General features: G+C 35.5%; 1 protein-coding gene across 1 annotated transcript; it reads left to right on the top strand.

Moving 5' to 3' along the window:
- The first annotated feature begins 5,877 nt into the window (after positions 1–5,877).
- MS3_00003878 (uncharacterized protein) lies at positions 5,878–18,599 on the top strand. The gene is made up of 10 exons (XM_051211744.1): positions 5,878–5,981; positions 8,972–9,196; positions 9,232–9,377; positions 9,414–9,592; positions 11,125–11,376; positions 12,832–13,032; positions 14,392–14,516; positions 15,215–15,382; positions 16,952–17,208; positions 17,874–18,599. The coding sequence occupies exons 2-10, from the start codon at positions 9,043–9,045 to the stop codon at positions 18,081–18,083; spliced, it is 1,692 nt and encodes a 563-aa protein (XP_051071842.1). The 5' UTR covers positions 5,878–5,981; positions 8,972–9,042; the 3' UTR covers positions 18,084–18,599.
- The last annotated feature ends 3,344 nt before the right edge of the window (positions 18,600–21,943 follow it).

Raw genomic sequence — 21,943 nt, 5'->3', positions numbered from 1 at the left:
TGCGAAATCCATTAATTTGGACGACACCGCACGAAAAGCATTCTCCACAGTTAAGGAACTGATTGCTAAAGCAACAATGCTCGCACATCAGGACACCCGAGCACCCATTAGCATCGCAGTAGACGCATCCGACTCAGCAATCGGAGGAGTCTTACAACAATGGGTTAACAACTCCTGGCAACCCTTGGCATTTTTCTCTAGAAGGTTGCTAGATACCGAATCGAGGTACAGCACATTCGGTAGGGAACTTCTAGCTATGTATTGTGCTGTACGGCATTTCCAACACTACATCGAAGGTCGTGAATTCACTCTTTTCACGGACCATAAACCGCTCACTTTCTCGTTAAGCTCTCCTTCTGACAAGTACTCTCCCCGTGAGTCTCGACAACTGGACTACATTTCGCAGTTTACTTCAGATATTCAACACATCTCTGGAGCAAACAATGTAGTTGCAGACGCCTTATCTCGCATAACTTCCTTGAACAGTTTCCAAGGAATCGACCTTCTTAAACTCGCCCAGCTTCAAAAGAAGACAGTGATCTTCAGCACGAGTTATCGTCCACAACACTTAAACTACGCATCAAACAGATGGGAACAGGTAAAGAAACCTTACTTTGTGACACATCTACAGGTAGGGATCGCCCAATCGTGCCGAAACATTATCGACGCAATGTCTTCAACACATTGCACAAACTTTCGCATCCAGGTGTTCGTGCAACCATCAAGCTTATAGCAGAAAGGTTTTGCTGGCCTGGAATGAATAAAGACGTGAGGGAGTGGGCACGCTCCTGTGTAAGCTGCCAAAAATCTAAGGTTATCAGACACAATAAATGTCCCTTAGGCTCGTTTAAAACTCCCGATGCTCGTTTCGACCATGTTCATTTGGATTTGGTAGGACCTTTACCAGATTCAAATGGATACTCTTATCTCTTAACCTGCGTTGACCGTTTCACTCGATGGCCAGAAGCAGTACCTATTAAGGACATCACTGCTGAAACAGTGGCTCGCACCTTCGTCGAACGATGGGTAGCAGACTTTGGCTGCCCTTCAACCATCACTACAGACCGCGGACGTCAGTTTGAATCTGATCTTTTCCGTCGTCTGACCACACTTTTAGGAATCACTCGCTTCCGAACGACCGCCTACCATCCACAAGCAAACGGGTTGGTAGAACGTTTTCACCGACAACTGAAAGCTTCGCTATCAGCAGCAAACGTTTCACAGTGGACCGACGCTCTTCCACTCGTCTTACTAGGTATCCGCAATGCAGTGAAAGCTGACATTGGATACACTGCGGCTCAACTCGTTTATGGAACGACACTTCGACTTCCAGGAGAATTCGTGGATCCTTCATCCTCTTCAATGAACATGGATCTAACCTCCTACACGAACAGGCTTACAAACGCAATGCGTTCAGTTAAACCTGCTTCCACTCGACCTCAATCAACTGATGTTTTCGTTCAACCTGGCTTACGATATAGTACACACGTTTTCATTCGTCGAGACTCGCATCGACGACCATTCGAATCAGCATACGAAGGACCCTTCAAAGTTCTTCAACGTGAATCTAAGTACTATATAGTCGATAAGAACGGAACAAACGATAGCATCAGCATCGATCGCTTAAAAGCAGCGTATTCAGAAGGAAATCCTATCCACGTCGATTTTCCTTCGATACAATCGAACGACACGACTCCGACACTTACAATACCTCATCCGACAACCAACACACACGAAGATACTTCGACAGTATCCGAAAATAAACTTAAAACGACGCGTTCTGGAAGAAGGGTGAGATTTCCAGAACATTTAAACGACTATTGCACGTAAGGCACTTCTCGACATTTTATATTATTTTTTTAAAAAAACAATTTTAATATGCTTATATATTTTTATTTCTATTTAAAAAAAACAAAACAAAAAAACAATTTTTTTAATGCTATTACGTGTTCATGAGTTTATTTTCCATTTTTTTTCCGCCGACATTGTGTTTTTACGCACATACGAGTGTATTTCGACATGCACTTACATTTTCTTTTTCTTTTCCAGGACGGCTGGAAAAGAACGATGACGTTTATGAGGATCCGAAATTTTCATTGTACATTTTCTTTTTTTACTATGTTGTACCTCCGTCCCATATAGTAAGGAAAGACGACCAGACGCTGCTAAATTTAGTAAGCTATCAGAAGAGTGTTTACCAACGACAAACTCGTTGGGTTTAAACTTCTGGCTGGCCACGTCTTAGGGTCGTCACTGCCCCACTAGGGGGGGAGTGATCTGTAGCGGTAAATAATCCCCAAAATAAATAGCACTAAGTTTTCGACATTGGATGCTGACCATATGTTTTAGTGGACTCACCTAGCTGAAGGCGCTCGGTCAGGCATCCGCACCAGATCACGTGTGGTAACGCCGTGCTCAACATCAACCGCAATCGCTAGCCAGATTAGATCAGAGAATTCCGATATATTGGTCATCGCCAAATATACTCTTCCGGTCTCCTCGACTCTGTCTTTTGATTTCTCTTGGTGGGAACGAAATATATTAGAAGGTGTTACTGGTAGAAGCGTTGTCAAACACTGAATACCTGTGACATCATCAGCTGTATTAGGTGTCTTTATCAGCATTTAATGTTGGTTAGGTTAGATGGTCCTAGTCATATACGAAGTTCGAATCATCTAGTTTATCCTGAAGTGTCCACTGTATTTTGTAGTGTTTCTGAGATATCGAGGCCTTCCTAATCCAATCAATAACCAGAAGAAAGTGAAAAGGTAAAATTTGGAAATCTTATTCGACGGCAGTTTTCACTTGGAGTTCATCCATGTGTTCTGTGCATGTATCAATTTAGAATCCAGTTCTTTATGAAAATTCCGTGTGATGGTGAAGATCTTATACACTCCGTAGTTTCAAAGAACATTCCACTAGGCTTTTCTATCCACTCTAGTACGGACAGTAATTGAATAACTCTCAAGTAACAATACACATTAAGATCTCGATTACATTTCATCATGATGTGGTATCCCTTCTTTCCAGTTTACTGTTTCTTGTTCTTTGCGAAAATAACATGAAGAATTTGTACAGTCACTGATATATCTGACTTGAGTGCCTCCGTATGTGCTGACTGGTATACTGCATTGCCATTCGTGATATACCTGATGGTCTAGCTACTCTCTTTTTTGTTGTTGATGAACTGTAAAAATATAGAGAGGTTTGTGTGCGTGTTACTTTAATGCACGGCTACATTAGTCTGTTCAAAAGATGTCTCAAGTCCCCAATTCACCTCAGTCATCAGTATTTTGTAATGTTTCAGACTGGTCTCTTCACTTTACTAAATCTCCCTACTAACTTCTTGGCCGCGTTACACAGTTCTTCATTATTTCCTTTTTGTGCTTTTTCTTTCAATCCTTATCAATATTTCATCTCGTTGGTCCTGATGCTCTTCTTCAGTCGCTTGCTTCAGTACATTCAACTTGAGTTTTGGCTCTCCTTAGTTTTGTTCAGATATCCTGGACATTTATCCGCTTATTTTTCCCTTTCTGAATCCTGTTCAGGCTATTTACAGAGATCCGCTCTTTATACTGATGCTTCTTTCCACCAGGAACCTCCTGGCATGATTAAATTATTGCTTCTTTAGTCCATTTCTAGTTGATATCCTCTTATTCTGGTAGGTCTTCTAAGACTCAGTTGTTATTAAAAAGGATCTTGAACTCGTTGGTTCTGTTAACTTCTCAAATGAACTCTGTATTAAACTTTAGATATTCCGTTTGTCCAATTTATCAACTCCTCTTTATAGTTAGTTTTAGCCTGGCCACAAAAGATGATCTGTAGTTATGGAATTTCCTCTGTTTGTTTATACGTCTTCTGTGTAAAATGGTGATGTTTATGACTTTATTGAAAGTACACAGGTCTTCCAGCCTCTCATCATCCTCTTCTCTCTCTTAGCGTCCATTCTGGCTCATGATGCCTTCGTACACGTTTTAAATGAAGCTGCAATATAGGTGCTGTCACTTTATCTGAAGTAATCAGAACTTCATACAGCTGCGTTAATCCATCAATATTGAGTGATCCTTTTTTAGTTAACTTAACTTTTTATCGTCTGTAGTTTCAAGGTTAGACTTATACGGTTAAGGAACACTTGACAGAGTAAAACCATTTTTAATGATAAATTTGTAGAAAATTTCTAAAATCCTGTGCTACTGATGCAGATTTACTTGGTTATTGTGTCTTACAACGAAACTTCGAATATTTAGTCTGAACTCAGAAAGTTATTCAATAGAGCAATTTTTATCTGACCACGTCAAATTCTGTTCTTCTGCATAGGGTGCGAAGTTTCTTCATGTCACTTTAATCCAAAGACTATGCCAAAACAAAACTTTTGTACGTAATTTATAGAAATTTACATTGTGACATCTTTAGGGCTAGTGATATGTCGCTATGTCCTAGTCAGATAATCTGCAGACAGCTCAATGAATGTCAAACATTCTTTCGATCCTCCTCACGGTCGGGCAAAACAGTTGCGCCTTATCATTGATCACCTTTATACAGAGGAACCAAGATTGAGAGGTTGTCAGTTGAAAATTCTTCACTTGTAAATATGAAGTTTAAACGTGACAGTGTTTAACTTTCTCTTGCGAGTTGCTAACTTCACATTTTTGAATGATCTCAAATTTTGGATGACGTCGAAGAACTGAGCTTTGTGAGAGTTGTCAGATCCAATCTACTAGTGTCCAGCCAAGTTGATTTTAGGAAGATTGAAGTCTCCTAGTATCAGGATATGAGTTTATCCGAAACAGGCACTATACAGATTGATCGGGATTGATTAACTCTTGCATGTACACTTGATGTTCCACCAAGCAACTCATATGTATAAAGCCACTCCTCCTATGCCTGTTTTTCTGTCGTTGAGAAACAAAGACATGACGAGTATTGCTAGCTCCTGGTCTACGATTAGAGATGTCTATGTTTCAGACATTCCCATCAGATGAGTATCATTAGTAATACTTAGCTTGTAGTGGTAATTGTTACTAATCTTCGGAGCCGAGCATATAATTACTGAGGAAATTTAAATACGACATGTAACATTAAGTACAGGTCATCTTATGTCTTCCATTTGAAACGCGTGAGCTTCCTCGTACCATTTATCTGAATAAACTTTTGGGAAACGTTTCCAAGTAAACACAGACGGACAATTATTGATCGATTCAAAAAGTAACAGTCAAATTGTCCCCATACTTTGCGAACCCCTATAAACCTTTAGTAAAACTAGGGAAAACAGTTATCAAAAGACAGAAACATTAAGACGTTGATCACCATTTAGAACTAATAAACGACATGATATTATTGAAACAGAGCGAATAAGGAAACAAGTTTACGAGAATATAAATAACAACGGAATCGGCCATAAATACAACGGAGCAACAAGTCATTAGATAAACATACATGGACGTACTTTCCCCGATATTTTCACGTAAAAATACCAGAATAGACGGTACATATTTCCTAACCAGAGTCAAGGAAAAATTATCTTGCGACCTCTTTTATTTGCCTCATTTAACCCATCCGTTATACTTCTTGATTTCTATTCTAACCTACAAATCTAGCTCCCCTGTCATTATGGTCAGGCATTTCACCACGACATATTTTAAACCTCAACAATACTAACCTTTTTCTTCTTTGCTGCTGACAGTTGATATCACTGTATGAACTTATTTAGGATCCATTCTATCCTATTTTTGAAGTAGGCCTCGATGATCCTGCTGGCAAGAGCTCCACACCTTCAAATCGTTAAAAAATTTTCATGACTTAATATAATAATTTACTCCATTAGGTCGATTCTTTATAAGTCATGATGGCCATAAAGATGGAAGGCAAATTTTCATACAAAAGAATGTGAATAATGTTGGTGTGACTCGAATAACAATGTAAACATTGGCGCGCCTTAAGGAGGTTGCGTTGCAACGAGCAGATGGTGGTTGAGAATAAAGGTAAGTGATTTTCGCGGGTGTTTACAACAAGAAGCAATGTGGTAAGTGCATAATCAGTCATTCGAAAAAGCCAACTTGAATGTACTGTTTTTGCGCTTCTTGGTAGTGTTCTCGGACAATCAGGTTAACAGGCATCTAGTAGGTACGATGAGACTATAAATCCTGAAATATCGTGGTATTAATGAAGGGGTGGAATGTAATCTTACGTTACATGTATTACTAATCGGTGGTACGCATGTTCAGCCTCCTCAAATATGATTAGATTGAAATCAATGCCCTCTCTGTCAATGTTTGCTGGTCAGTGAGTCCACACTCCATCCTACTTTGATGTTAGATTATTTTAAACTAATGATTAGATTGCAATTATTAATTACCCCCAACTTCCCAAGTTTAGGTCTGGATTTGATTGGAATTTTTTTATTTATTTATCTACTCGAACACACATTGGTACAGGGAGGGGGCTACAAATACCTCTACTACTACGGGATTTGAGTCGACAACTTCATCTCTGTGTTAATTTGGTATGGCAACTCTAACTGATGTACGTACGCACGAAGTTCTACGTTGTTATTGACTGACTTACTGCACCAAATACATACGCGCCACACAATAACAATTCGTAGTTATCATAGACTTATGTAAGAGCTGTGATACTGCCCGGGTTATTGTCTTAGGGAGCCATACTCGAGCCTTTGATCTAAAGGTCTAATCCACAAGGCAGTGGAGCAATGTTAGGAGATGCAGTCTCATGGTAGTCGGTGCACCTATTACCATCTAAATTAGTTTTTATCATCTCAGCCATAGCTCATTGCCTAAACTTTTTGTCTTTCAAGCATTCAGTCAGAAATTTGAAGTCCACTTCATCTACATCGTTGTAAGTAACTGTATGGTATCTTAAGCGTTTGCAGTGGGATTTAGCTCAATAATATACAGCGTGCCTTTTGAGTTATATTCAGTCAGTCAGTCAGTAACAACGTAAAACTTCGTACGTACGTACATCAGTTCGAGTTGCCACACCACATTAGCACAGAGATGCAGTGGTCGATTCAAATCCCATAGTGGTAGAGGTAATAAGAGTATAAGCAGTAATCAGGAAGATTAGGGTTTGGAGATGTTATTTAAAGAGTATAATCCAGTGAAATAAATTTGGAAAGAGGAAAAAAGGGACATGAAGAATTCAGAAGATTAGAATTTGGGAGAACACAGAGAGTGGATGCACCTGTGCCATTGCAAACGATTTCAAGCCATGTCATTCAGGGTCTCTAACCATCGGTTGATATCATCTCGCGGTCCCCAACCAGGTAGTCTACACCTACCAACATGACTCAGTCCACTTGTCAGTGACTTCATGGACTTGTGCCATGTTTTGGTTTGGCCACCCCTAGCTTTCTTCCAACCTACTCGTATACCACTGAACATAGCACATCGAGGCAGTCGGTCGTTGGGCATACGTAACACGTGTCCCAGCCATCTCAACTGATGAAGTTTCACTACTTCATCAATTGGTTTGCCATCCTTATATAGTACCCGTTTCCTAACAACTGCATTACTTACTCGATGGTCCCATGATATACGAGCAATGTTTCGAAGACACCTATGATCGAATACTAGTAGCCTACGGATATCCTCTACTCTTACCGGCCATGTTTCGCTGCCATAAAGTAGGACGGAACGAACTGCTGCGAAGTAAACCCGTCCTTTGGTTGGTAGACGGATATCTCGCCTACGCCATAAATGACGCAAGTTGGCAAAAGCTAGTCGAGCCTTCTGTATCCGTGCTGAGATTTCGTCACACACCAGACCACAAGGGCTGATGAGACTTCCAAGATAAGTGGAGCGGTCGACACACTCAACCACTTCACTCCCTATCACTAGTTCGGGTGTCGATGTAACCCAATCCTGAAGCAACATTTTGCATTTCGAGGGAGAGAATCGCATCCCGAACATGCTTGCATTGTTGCTTAGAGTGGTCAGAAGACTCTGCATTCTGTCAGCGTCTTCACCAAATAAAACTATGTCATCTGCATATTCTAAGTCAACAAGTGAACCTCCCGGTAGAAGTTCAACCCCTGGAAATTTAGATGAAGAGAGTGTTATCTCTAAAAGTATGTCGACCACAAAGTTGAACAAGAATGGGGAGAGTGGACAGCCCTGACGAACACCACTTGAGGTAATCAATTCTGATGACAGTTCGCCATAAGCTCTCACTCTACCAGTTGTGTTCGAGTAGAGAGCCTTTATAAGGTTAATGTACTTCTTTGGTACTCCTTTCAGTGACAAACACTGCCATAGAACCTCACGATCAACAGAGTCGAATGCCGCCTTAAGGTCGAGAAATACTGCCATTGTGGGGCGATGAGTTATATTATTTACTATCGATACCAGATATGTAGACAACTACAGTAAGTTAAAAGCCTATTTCCCTCTTTAGATTGTGTAACTTGCTCAAAATCTTAACAAAATTAACTGATGCTTTACTCTGGTAGACTGTGCGAGCAAATAGGATATCGAGTTGTTGTGACCATCTGTTCATGGGATGTTTTCCTCAATTTTGTTCAGGATCCGTTTGTTCGGTTTTTATGTTTGTTATCTCAGTATTCTGGGGGATATGTTTGCAAAGTGTTTTATGTGTATCAACTACTTTTTTACAGAACTATAATTCCTACTGATTTTATCTATTCATACTCTCACATTTTCTATAAATAACTTGCTTTATTATCAAGTTACCCTGATGATTTTCCCCGTCATTTTAATTTTTTGTTGATCGAAGATTATTTATATTTGAGTCGTCATTATACTGAATAAATTGAAATAATGGAATTATGTGAATGTAGACCAATAGACAATATCTTAATTTAACTTAGTGATACTTTTGTGCCATCGTCCTTACATGTGTTTGGTTCATAAATTCATACGTAAACATCCACATAATTAATAAGACGTTTTAGTAATATATTCGAACTAATCAAAAGTACTTTTCTTCATTACAGTGGCATAGATTTCCTTGAAGTCACCCTTCAATTTTTCAGATATTCTTTCATGAATTTTATTTTAACACCGAATGAGAAAAGTTTTGTTTGAATTTTCTGAATCATTTGAAAACGACGTTCATGTTCATGTCAAAGAGTGGCTTGAATTTCCTATGAGACTCACTATTTCAGAATGTGCTTCTCAACTAGCAAGTGCATATGATATTCCAGATGTCGCTTCTAAAGGTATATCCCTTAAAATTCCCTTGCTAAAAATCTAGTTTTCTATGAAAGATTATCAGATTTCATATCTGAAGAAAATACAAATGACTTTAAAGATCATTATTTAAAGTTGGTAAACGATCTAAGGTCTGATGTATCAAATATAGAAAAATTTTGTTCTGTTTTTGACTCTTCGCATCATAACGTAAGCAGTATTTAATTAATAATTCTATCTAATCAGAATTCCACTTCATCAAAACCAGCCAAACTGAACGATCAGGAAGTTTTTTCACACGCTTTCAGTCAGATGATTCATTCGCCTGCAGCACAAGATTTTATTCACTTAGAACAATTGTTTGCTCTTGAAGTCGGTTATAAACTTCAAAAACGAGATGATACCCTAAAGGAAATGGATCAAAAGTAATCTTTATTATTCTCTGTGTGTAATTTTTCTTATTATCTTTATGTGGAACACAATCCTTAGTCTCCCATATACTTAAGCATACAGATTCCTATTTCTGAGTCCATATCTCTTGTTGTAAGTCGTATTTAAATTGAAATGTAGTTATAAAATATTGTGCTCAACTTTTCTGCGAATTAGCAGCATGGGTTCACTTTGGGGCACTGATTGTCTATCAGAATCTATTTGTGTACTAAGTCATCTATATTCAAATAAGAGAGATAACTGACTGTTTAGTAACTAGGGTATCTAGCATAGATAGCCTTGATCAACAGCACTTAATATCATATTAGGACCATGCTTTGAAACCTTGATATTCAACTATCATTGTGTTGAAATTCATTCTTGCTAGTTAATATGAGTTATATAACTGACCACCACTAGCATCTATTTTTATAATTTTCTTGTTTCAACTAGTTGGAAAGAAGTCATTATGTTAACTATGATTATAAGATGGTCACTCGGTTTATTGAGTTGATATTTCAAATCATGTAATGCAAATAGTAAGCTATTTTATGGACTAATATTTTATTAAATGAGTACACGAATAACTATGCTACCTGAATTTATATAAGTTATTATAATACTCTAAAAGCGCTCAGATTTAAAACTATAGAACTTAAGTATACAAAACAATAACAACGACCACTGTTTATTGCAAATTCACTGGATTTTTGAAAGTTAACCAGTAATCTACTTGTTATAAACACTATCATTACTTAAAAGTTTTGGATTCAAATGCTCAGTGATTAGAAAGTCCCGAATTAGAAAAAAGAAATCACTTCATATACGTTTTTAGAGTTCAAAAGATTGCTCAACAGATATCGGTTTGTAATAAAAAGCTTTCATTTCATTTATTTTCCTTTAAATCTATCAGCTGAATCTTTACATAAATCACTCTTATTGCTCTAAAATTATCATTTATCAGATTTCTAATTCATATTTAAGAAAATATCGGTTTTCGTATATCGTCAGCTTGAAGAATATGACTATATGTGCTAAAACATTATGAGATACTCACAGTTACAGCATAGAAGTGTGACTTTATTGACTTGGTTCGTTTAATTTTCAGCTAATTTGATCTTTCACTTCATTTACTAACCTCTATTCAATCAGGTATTATACTATCAATTATCCTATAAGTACGCGAGGCCCATTACTTAAGTCTATAAGCATTCAGGATTCAGTTTAAAAAAGGTGATAAACAAGTCAGTTTTCATGTAAATTGCTCTTATTGTGACATATGTGTAACTCTTACCTTAAATGATTTTTTCATTTAAAACTAGTAGCCGTTTTCTTTATATTCAGAGAAAAAGTCAACTCAATAAGTATTATAAATAATCAATTGGATAGAAATCCGTATATAACATGTTTACAATGACGGAGACTTTAGTATTTCGTTTTTCTCAAGTATTAGTAGCCTTGTGACCACTGACGTATATTTACGATCTGACAATGAGTATTTTTGTTCTTTTTTAAACCAATTTTCTAGGCACATTGATGAAACTGAACGTAGTATACAAAAGCGTGGTAGCGAAGTCCCAGAGACCATCACACAACTCCAAGAGGACTATTATCTCAATAGAGAAGTCATTGTAAGTCATTGGGATAGTTGTATAAGTGCATTAAAATGGGAACATCGTCAAGCACTGAGAACATTTGTTATGTCTTATGAAGGACATATCAATAGTTTACCAACAAATAACGATCGTCCCAATTTAACCCGGATGTTCTTAAAAGATAGGTCAGTGTATGTTTTTGTTTAAAAGACTTCAGAGAAGTTATTACCTCAAAACTAGATTTTTATTTATATTCGTACCATCAATCTTTTTTTCTTGTATTTGATTTGATAAAAAAACGAATAGATATAATAAGCCATACAAGTAGAAACCTATACGCAATCGGCTAACATAGTCATATATAATTAGAAAATATATACACAACTGATCAGAATTTTATCTCGACACTTTACAATTGACAGTAAGTAGTTTCATATTGGTTTGCTTATATTTTCAGAGACTGGGACACAATGGTTTTCACTAGTAACGTGAACCCCAGTTCTTGGCTGCACTTAAACCTCATCCAATTGAAATTCTTTTCACAACATCTACGGCCGAAGTCATGGCCACAACATCATCTAGACCGAAATATTTTAAATCAAATAATATCATATCCGAGTAATTTATATATATATATATATATATATATATATATATATATATAAATTTTTCACTCTGTAGTAACGACCGACTGCCTCGACGTGCGATGTTCAATGGTATAGAAGTAGGTTGGGAGAAAGCTAGGGGCGGCCAAACCAAAACATGGCACAAGTCCATGAAGTCACTGACAAGTGGACTGAGTCATCTTAGTAGGTGTAGACTACCTGGTTGGGGACCGCGAGATGATATCAACCGATGGTTAGAGACCCTGAATGACATGGCTTGAAATCGTTTGCAATGGCACAGGTGCATCCACTCTCTGTGTTCTCCCAAATTCTAATCTTCTGAATTCTTCATGTCCCTTTTTTCCTCTTTCCAAATTTATTTCACTGGATTATACTCTTTAAATAACATCTCCAAACCCTAATCTTCCTGATTACTGCTTATACTCTTATTACCTCTACCACTATGGGATTTGAATCGACCACTGCATCTCTGTGCTAATGTGGTGTGGCAACTCGAACTGATGTACGTACGTACGAAGTTCTACGTTGTTACTGACTGACTGACTCTATAGTACTTTAGTGGCCACTTTTTCCTCTTAACATCCATGCTTTTAATTAGGAATTTACGACCAGTTGTCTGCCGGTCTCTGATCATCAGTGTTTTGTCAGCAAATTATCCTTAGCTGTTATTCAACACCGTCGCATTTGTGTTTTTATCTTAGCTTGCTTAGAGCCATGATTCTTAAGTCGATAATTTATACTGACTGAGAGCGATAAAAAGTTTGTATCCCTTGACATATTTGAGCTAAATAACTAATGGCTTCATACGTGGCATTTCCTGATAATATCATGCAGTATTTTTCATTGGTTACCCGTAACTTGCGTTCCAGCAAATGCAGAAACACTACACCAACTTTTTTCTCTAAGACTTGAAAGTATGGTTTTAATATTGCTACAAGAGCTTTAATTTTAGAAATATTTACGACAAATGTACACTAACAGTTACGCATTCCCGTTTAATGTTTTTTTATACAGTTCATCTAAAACTTTGAATTCCTTATTAAAGAAATTATCTATCATAAATAATCAAGCTATTTCTAAACGGACTGATCATATTCCATTATCAGAAACTTTCACTGTACAATTGGGTCGTCAGTTACGAACAATGTTCAATTTTCGTTTAATTAGATTAGATCCATCTGAATTATTAACAAGATTGAAAGTCCAGGAAAATCAGTTAAGTCCTTTTGTTTAGATTTTTCAAAATATTATGATTTTCATCGTTAATATTTATGACATTATGTATTGTTTTTTAAAGTTTTTAGCAATTTTTCCGACGAAAAGGTAAGTTTTTAGGCATCGCTACTACTAATGTGTCATTTTGTCATAAAGACAAGCCTTTCAGTATAAAAATAATTTTTTCTGACATTTCGTGATGTTATGTAGTTTGATTCTACGTCGGACAAGTCTAACGAATGTACACATATTTAAACAGTTTAATGAACAAGTCAGATCAAATTGTCAGTAAATACAAGTAAATGTGTGTTAACGTTTGATACGGATACAAAGGGCTCGACTAGCTTTTACCAACTTGCGTCATTTATGGCGTAGGCGAGATATCCGTCTACCAACCAAAGGACGGGTTTACTTCGCAGCATTTCGCTCCATCCTACTTTATGGTAGTGAAACATAGCCGGTAAGAGTAGAGAATATTCGTAGGTTACTAGTATTTGACCGTAGGTGTCTTCGAAGCATTGCTCGTATAGCCTGGGACCATCGAGTAAGTAACGCAATTGTTAGTAAACGCGTACTAGGTAAGGATGGTAAATCAATTGATGAAGTAGTGAAACTTCATCAGTTGAGATGGCTGGGATACGTGTTACGTATGCCCAACCACCGACTGCCCCGATGAACGATGTTTCATGGTGTAGGAGTAGGATGAAAGAAAACTAGGGGTGGCCAGACCAAAACATGGCACAAATCCATGAAGTCACTGACAAATGGACTGAGTCATGTTGTTAGGTGTAGACTACCTGGTTGGGGACCGCGAGATGATAGCAACCGATGGTTAGAGACCCTGAATGACATGGCTTGAAATCGTTTGCAATGGCACAGGTGCATCCACTCTTTGTGTCCTCCCAAATCCTAATCTTGTGAATTCTTCATGTCCCCTTTTTCCTCTTTCCAGATTTATTTCTTTGGATTATACTCTTTGAATAGCATCTTCAAACCTTAATCTCTCCGATTACTGTTTATACTTTTACTACCTCTACCACTACGGGATTTGAATTGACAATTATATCTGTGTGCTAATGTGGTATGGCAACTCGAATTGATGTACGTACGTACGAAGTCTTACGTTGTTGATGACTGACTGACTGAACGTTTGATACGATGCCAAAAGATTGAGTCTAACAGTTGGTTCTTAAGTGATTGGAGAATGATGGTTAGTTCGGTTGCGCAATTCACGTTAATTAGCATACCTTTTCTAAATAAACATAGTAGGATTGGAAATTACATTCAGTGGTTGAACTACTCTTTTTACTTTGTACGTATTGAGATTCTTATAATTATTGTCACCTTTACTTTGTACAGTTTGCTTGATGATGACTGGCTAGCTGAACGTATGAACAATGCTTTAAACATCTATTCAAACAATTTAAACGGTTTAATGATTCTAGTGGATAAACGAATTAATTCTTTCCGTGGAATTAAGAAACGTAAGTTAGTAATTTCTATAACTTGTAATAATAAAGGTTATATACCAAAGAACTGTTAAAGTATGTAACTCAATGGTCAGTCATTTGTACTCTTTTAACTTTATTCCAGATTTTTTAATTAGAGTATCTATTTAAGTCTTTTAGCATGGATGAACTGCATATGGCACACATCAATAAAAGCAACTTACACAAGAGAGTATCCAAAGGGTGCAAAGCAAATAACCTAAAGCCTGTCTTAAAATGTTATAATTAGGTATTTAGTACTGTTGTAAGGCTACAACTATACTAATGTCAACGAATGAAATCTTCAAACGTTGTACCTTAGTAGAATGGTTTTGAAGCATTAACTATTGACTATCATTTTTGGTGTTTATAATTCAACCTTAAGTGACGGAATATTGTGTAATGTACAGGATTCTTTTTCATTCTCATTACTTAATTAAATAGTTATTTTTTGTTGGTTTATGATAAATTATTGTAAAATCTTTATATTAAATAATAACCTTCCTCTATCTATAATTATTGATTCCTTGGGATTAAAACACAATTTTTAACAAATAGATCGTTAAATCGAATCCCCATTTCACTTGTTTTTGGTTAACTAAACAGTATCACTTGTGACCTTATAGAAATAATGTGGCTGGAAGTTTTGATTTTATTAATCTGTACGTTTATTCTTTATTTTTTCATCTAAATAGTTTTAGCGGATGCGTGTGAGCAGTCTGCTGAATTACATTTCCCTGAATTAGGTTCCCAGTTAGAATCTATACAGGAAACAGTTAATCGTTTGGGATCACGTCAGTTAACGGAATTAAATGGTGAATCTAAATTAAGAAATAATGATTTGTGTAGTGGAATTTCTACAGGTTGGTATATGGTTTTGTCTATTGTTATTCGTGTATACATGAGATTTAATCGGATCTTGCTGAATTGACAGTTAAATGTATATTCATTTACTCATGGTGTACACAAAAATCATTCACATTTGTTCCCTTCCCTTGTTTATCTAAATTTCAGAAAACTACCTACTTTCAATTAGAAGCTTTCCATTTGATAATAACATGAAACTATCTAGAATGAAACTCGTAGCATTGTTAATTAAGTACTCTCTCGAAATTTTTTTCTCACTTACTCCTTTCAATTGAAGCCATAGAAAAGGGACTACATGGTGTAAGCTACACTAAATGTATTTTAAAAAAAGATAAATATATACACCTCATATTATGGTCTAGATTAATAAAAATATTACTTTCACTTGGCTATGAATTAAACCTTCATGAGTCACTGGTTGAAATTGCTCACTATACACCTATGTCTAGACTGCTATTTATTTCTTATCCAACAGCATGTAACTTATAACTTCTTAGTAAACGAGTTTTTTCCACTATTGCTAGTTACTCCGCTGTTAATGTTGTGACTGGAAAGCAAAATGCATAAGCCTGCACTTTAAAAAAAGGTACATCAAACTTATCAAATATATAGTGGTTGCCGAACCCAAACCATGACATCCATCGTTTACTTTTGGATTGAGCTGTGTCAATAGGTTCAGACTTCATGGTTGTGATTTGTAAGTCAATTGTATTTGTGGTTAAGGCTGTCACTCAAGATTGGTCGCTACAGTGCAAATAATTCAATTCTCTTTCTGTCGGATTGTTAGTGTGATTATTATTTCATACTTAACATTTCATTAGCTTAAATGTCTTGACTTGATAACCATTTTCTTACTGTAAATTTCCCATTAAATTCACAGCTAATTTCAATTAGTCCCCCATGGGTAACGGTGATTCTTTGTATACATTTTTTCAATGTGTTACACTTTAAATCTTCCAAGGTTCTTAGGATCTAATCTTTAAAAAACGCTTGTAAATGTTTTTGAGATTAAAATACATCAATATAATCACAACATTACTTTCACTACTCTACTTTTGTTCCATTCCTCAAACTTATATAAATGTGTGATTTTACCGAAAAACACCCATTCAGTTTGACAGTTGTGTTATTTCCGTTTTTTAGTACCAGTTCATTTTGAAATGTCTTTAAGTTATTCAGCATCGTGAACAGTTATCAATCGGTTACATCGTGTCATTGCACATTGTCCGTTGATCAGCATTCTGATTCATTGTTTTAGCAGCCCAAAACATGTTCATAACGAAACCTAAAATTGTCCTCCTTAGCATACATAGCATATTCTCTACTATTAGATTAGTTAGTCGAAAGGAACCTATCTCATTGTCACAAATATGCCTCCTATCTTTAATATTATAATTGCATCATAATTTGCATTTTACACTCCTAGTAGAGTAATAAATTGTTTTCTACATTATAACTAACCATTCGATATATTATGACACCATGACTTGACATCTTTCTTAAATTAAGTAGTTTTAACCAATTTACATTTTTCTTCTTTAACTTTGTTTTGTTTTGTCCTATAGTTAAATCAAAATCTGACTGTTATGAACCAATTCATGGTGATGTATTAATCACTAAGCATTCTAATTTAATCAGTAGTACCGGTGATGGTATAAATGTTATTTTTCAAGTGGTCATTGATGAAAATTATGAAACTAATAATAATATACGTATTCCATCTTCATTACACAATGCCATATCAGCTGTACTACGTACTTGTTTCGAGTACGATATTACAACTTTATCCTTGCCGTTATTATTGGTTTCATCAGTATCTGAAGTACGTTGTGTGTGTTTTGTGTCGCGTCATTCATCTGACTGTTTTTGTTACAATCAGTAACTTTCTATATTTAGTAATAAAAAGATTTGTGGAATTTATTTATTTGAACTAAGATTATATATGATTCCACCACTCAACTGTATTTTCTATAAGTTGACTGTGGTAGTTGGCTAGTGTCACACAGTATTATTTGTAGTTCATTTTATATATTGAACAAAATAGGAACATACCTCGCAATAAATCACTGCTTTCGTAACTGGTACAAGTTTTAATACATTTGTTATGTGGCTAGCAGTGGAGTCCAGGACAATATGTGGTCTTATTTGGGACTCATCAGTCGGATATACGTACATTCATTTGTTGCTGCTTACATTGAGACTTAAACTTAGTGCCCAACACCAACAGGTTATCCACTAATTTACTAAGTCCAGCTAGCCACTAAAATTTTTACTGACTAAAGATATTTGTAACTTGGGATGATGTGATGTAGTATAGAAACTTAAACTTATGGACATATGTCCTAGATTGTAAGTTTTATTCGACTGACTGACTAGCTGATATTATGTTCCTTAAACATTTAATTGATATTTGTAAGTAACTGGTTATTCTTCTACCTTTCAATAACTTCCACCTGAATACTGTTTTTTGTTCAATTTTGATAAAAGAATATGGATAGATCATGGAGAGCTAAACGTGTCGAAACAGTACTTAAAGCTGTTAAGGGTGCATTGATGGAATTGATCACATGGCGTGGTCCCAATTTACGATCTATACAATTTCTCGCACCTTCATGGATTACGGATGAAGAATTGAATGTATTTCGACAAATTATTTCTAATTCATTCTTACAACCGAATCCATTAATTGTAGTGTAGTGATTTTCTTCAATATGTTACTTCTTGATTTATTCTTTTTATTTAACTAATGTAAAAATATGTTGTGTTTTCTGGTTTAATCATTTACTACTATATTTTAAATAAAGACGACTGTTTATAGTTTTCTTTGTGCAAATAGTTCTCGTCTATTTATACAGATATGTGAAAATAAACGGCAGGGTTTTGATAAGTGAAGTTGTAAATGATAACCTCTCAAAACCCCTACGTCGATTAAAGGGGTTAATGCTGAAAATTTGCTAAATGTCACTTGTACATAGAATGATCTACACTCCAACAGTTGTGTGATATTCAGTACATTAATAAGCCCTACACTATTTACCGTTGACAAGCTGAACGTTAAACTGGTGACATTAAACAAAGTCCTCTTAAAATCAGACTCAAAGGAACTAGATGTTTGCAATCTTGATCCAACTAGCGTATCTTCTCTCGTTCTCCTCTGGTTTAATTATACTACGGAAGGTCAGTTGTTTTCGTTGACAATCAATAACTGCTGAAATAGAAATTATATGACCTTTCAGCAAAATATGTAACATAGATATTGTAATTTTAATATTCATTCCAACAAATATCTATCTTCATCTACATCTCTTAAAACGCAGTGACAACGTTTGGATTATATAACTACTTATATAATAACTAGTTCCAATCCAACAGCTTTAGTTATATGTTTTATTCTTTCAGTTTATAGCTGGAAGATCCAATCATAATCATAGCTTATTTTCACATAAAACAGTTGAGATTGTATTCTAAGAAGCTTTTTTAAGTATCTGCTGGTCGATTACCCTGTAATAACCTGCAAAGTTAATCTCAAAACAGTTACATCATTGTGACAAATGGACAGTACGAATATCCATCCCTTGATTGTTCACGTGATTCATAAGTGTTCCGTATCCAATTTTCAGCCAATTCGAGATTTCATTTGCTATAATAAACCATAAAATACTAACAAGAAATAACTATTAGTCAAGTAAGTAGTGTAGAAATACATATTTCACTTAATGTAAACAGGGATTTGGTAAAGTCTATACTTACTTTGTAGATAGTTGTTTCTTAATTAATCTAACCTTATTTCGAGTATAAATTTAACGAGGCCATTACTACCTGTTTATGAATATGATTTTAGTCACTCATGACTTAATGTAAAGGTTGGTAATCAGTTTGATAATAACTGGTTCGGAATATCTGATTTTTTGTTGTGCTCTAGATTGTTTTCTTATCTGTAAAGCAAGAAAACGAAAGTTACAAAAATCACTGTTAAGTAAATGGGATATTATAACCAAGTCGCTGAAGTTTCTCCTATATCATAATAGTACGTTCCTGAGGTTGCTTTGTCGTTATTTTTCGAGTAGTTCATAGTCTTTTTCATACAGTGTTTGTCCATTGTACCCCAGACTACACTATAGCATTTAGGTGACTAAAATGTTTTATGCTAAAGATCCTTAAACTCTTTATATCTATTGTCTTACAATGTGCAATGTTTTTCAAGTCTCGACGTATAATAATTCTCTTGGATCTGTGTTTGCACGCAAAGTAACAATTCAGTATGTATTTGATCGTCATTTCACAATAAATATGGATTATCATGCAATCGATAGCAACAACTGGTATTTATTGGACTCGAACGTCGAACTAGTGTATCCATATCTTACTCAAGCCTCTAAGTATCCTTATCTTGTTGTCGTCTGAGTACGAAAAAAATAACATTGTCAGTCAAGCTACTCCACGTTATTTTCTGCCTGAACTGCTTGACGATAACCAGCTGTAAAGTCCTTAAACTATAACTTGAATTCCCACTAATTTGAGTGTCGTTATATATAGATAGCAGCCTAGAATATAGGACTTCATCGAATGCTTTTTTTGTAGTAAAGATTCCACTTTTGTTGGTAACCTCATACCTCAAATTTCGTGATGACGATCCCCATAAATTAAACTGGTTTCGATTTCAGAAACTAGATTTCCAATTCGCTTTTGAAACATCACTAATTAACATTAAATCACAGAATTCTTTCTGATATTTTAGTTTGTTTAATTGTATTACCACTATTAGTTGAGGAATTTAAGGAACTATTAATTAAATAGAGAACTGTTACTTCAGAGAGAATGACGTGAATAATGACCAAAATACTTTTTTCACAAAGAGTTTGGGTTGCATAGGCTGATATCTTCGTAAATCTTTACAAATCACTCAACTCAATAAAACATCTTAGATTAATAAACTACATCATTTAGATAGGGTTTTTCATACCATGGTCTATAAAGCTAAGTGACACATGTCCATGTCTCACAATCCGCACCAGTATCCAACACAATTTCAGATACACCTTGATGATGAGTGCCAGCTGAAATCAAACATTTGTTCAGGGTTTCCGGTCTACTACTTTAAACCACCGTGCATCAAACACAATGTACATTCCTTGAAACTAGTGGCCAAATTTCAGAAATTAAACATTACTGAGGGCTAGATAAATATAACTGGTCACTAGCCAATGATTAATCAGTGTACATTATGAACAAATAAATGCTGATTTTCACTGTTAGTAAGGAAAAAAATTATTGAATAAATTGATTAGTTAGCATTTACCTAAAGAAAACATTAGTAACTTTGACGAATCACATAACAACAACAATACTTTGAAATTCGCTAAAAAAAGCTGTCAAATAAATACAAAGCTAACTGCATATTAGTCACTGTGATTAATTTCTAAAAAAAAATTTATAAAATATTGGCATTTATGCTTAGTTTCTGATAGTAATAAAGTGACTTCCTTCATGTACCAATAAATATGTTTGTAACATAAAAAAATTCTGTCAAAAATGACATAATTAGCTGAGAAATAAGGAAAGTGAAAATACTGACTTTCTAATGAAGAATATCAACAAGATCTTTCATACCTAGTTAAGGGTAACACGAAAATAATACCTTGATACTTCGGTAAATGATGTCATTTTTCTATGGACAAAATTGACATTGGCAATCCTGAGAGTAATACATAAAGTTGCAATCAAAACAAAAAATCATCTATTCACATACAATTTAGTTAGACTAGAAGTTTATTCTTTTGATAAAAGAAAGTGTTATCAGTTCACTTAGGTCATATATTTTATATCATAATTGAAAGGAATATGAGAAAACTCTCTCTAGTGCCTTAATCAAGATAAATGACTGCTTTAAGCAACCATCTTCCCAAGATCTGTAATATAAGCCACAGATAATTGTAGTGTGATTAAAAATCCCACTAGTATAATGCACTAATTTCAGTAAGTTTATATATATATCGAGAGAGAGAGAGAGACTAGATAGATAAATTGCTTTGAGAATCCAGAAGTTAACTGGGTGTAAAATAAGTTTTCTACAATATTGGATATTTCATACTAAGAACTCTTCACTATAATCTAATAAATGATGTTGAATAAAGATGATTATCATTACAATCCAAGCTTATGGAGATTTCAACTGATAACTGGACTACAAGCTTCGCGAACTTCCACTTCAGTTGAATTATTATTCTTAGGCTTCATTTGTAATTAAACTTACTTACTTACTCCTGTTACTCCTCTTAAAGGAGCATAGGCCGCTCACCAGCATTCTCCATTCAACCCTGTCTTGGACAGTCCTTTCCAGCTTCCAGTTCTTATACATCCTTTTCATATCTGATTCTGTTTCCCGACCTAACGTGTTCTTTGGCCTTCCTCTTTTCCGCTTCCCTTCAGGATTCCAAGTTAGGCCTTGCCTCGTCATGCAGTTTGATGATTTGCGTAATGTATGTCCTATCCACTTACATCGTCTTTTCCTAATTTCTTCTTCAGCTGGAAGCTGATTTGTTCTCTCTCACAGAAGG

Source organism: Schistosoma haematobium, chromosome ZW (assembly GCF_000699445.3).
Source record: "Schistosoma haematobium chromosome ZW, whole genome shotgun sequence".
Classification (NCBI taxonomy): Eukaryota; Metazoa; Platyhelminthes; class Trematoda; order Strigeidida; family Schistosomatidae; genus Schistosoma; species Schistosoma haematobium.
This window is presented reverse-complemented; position numbering and strand designations above follow the sequence as displayed.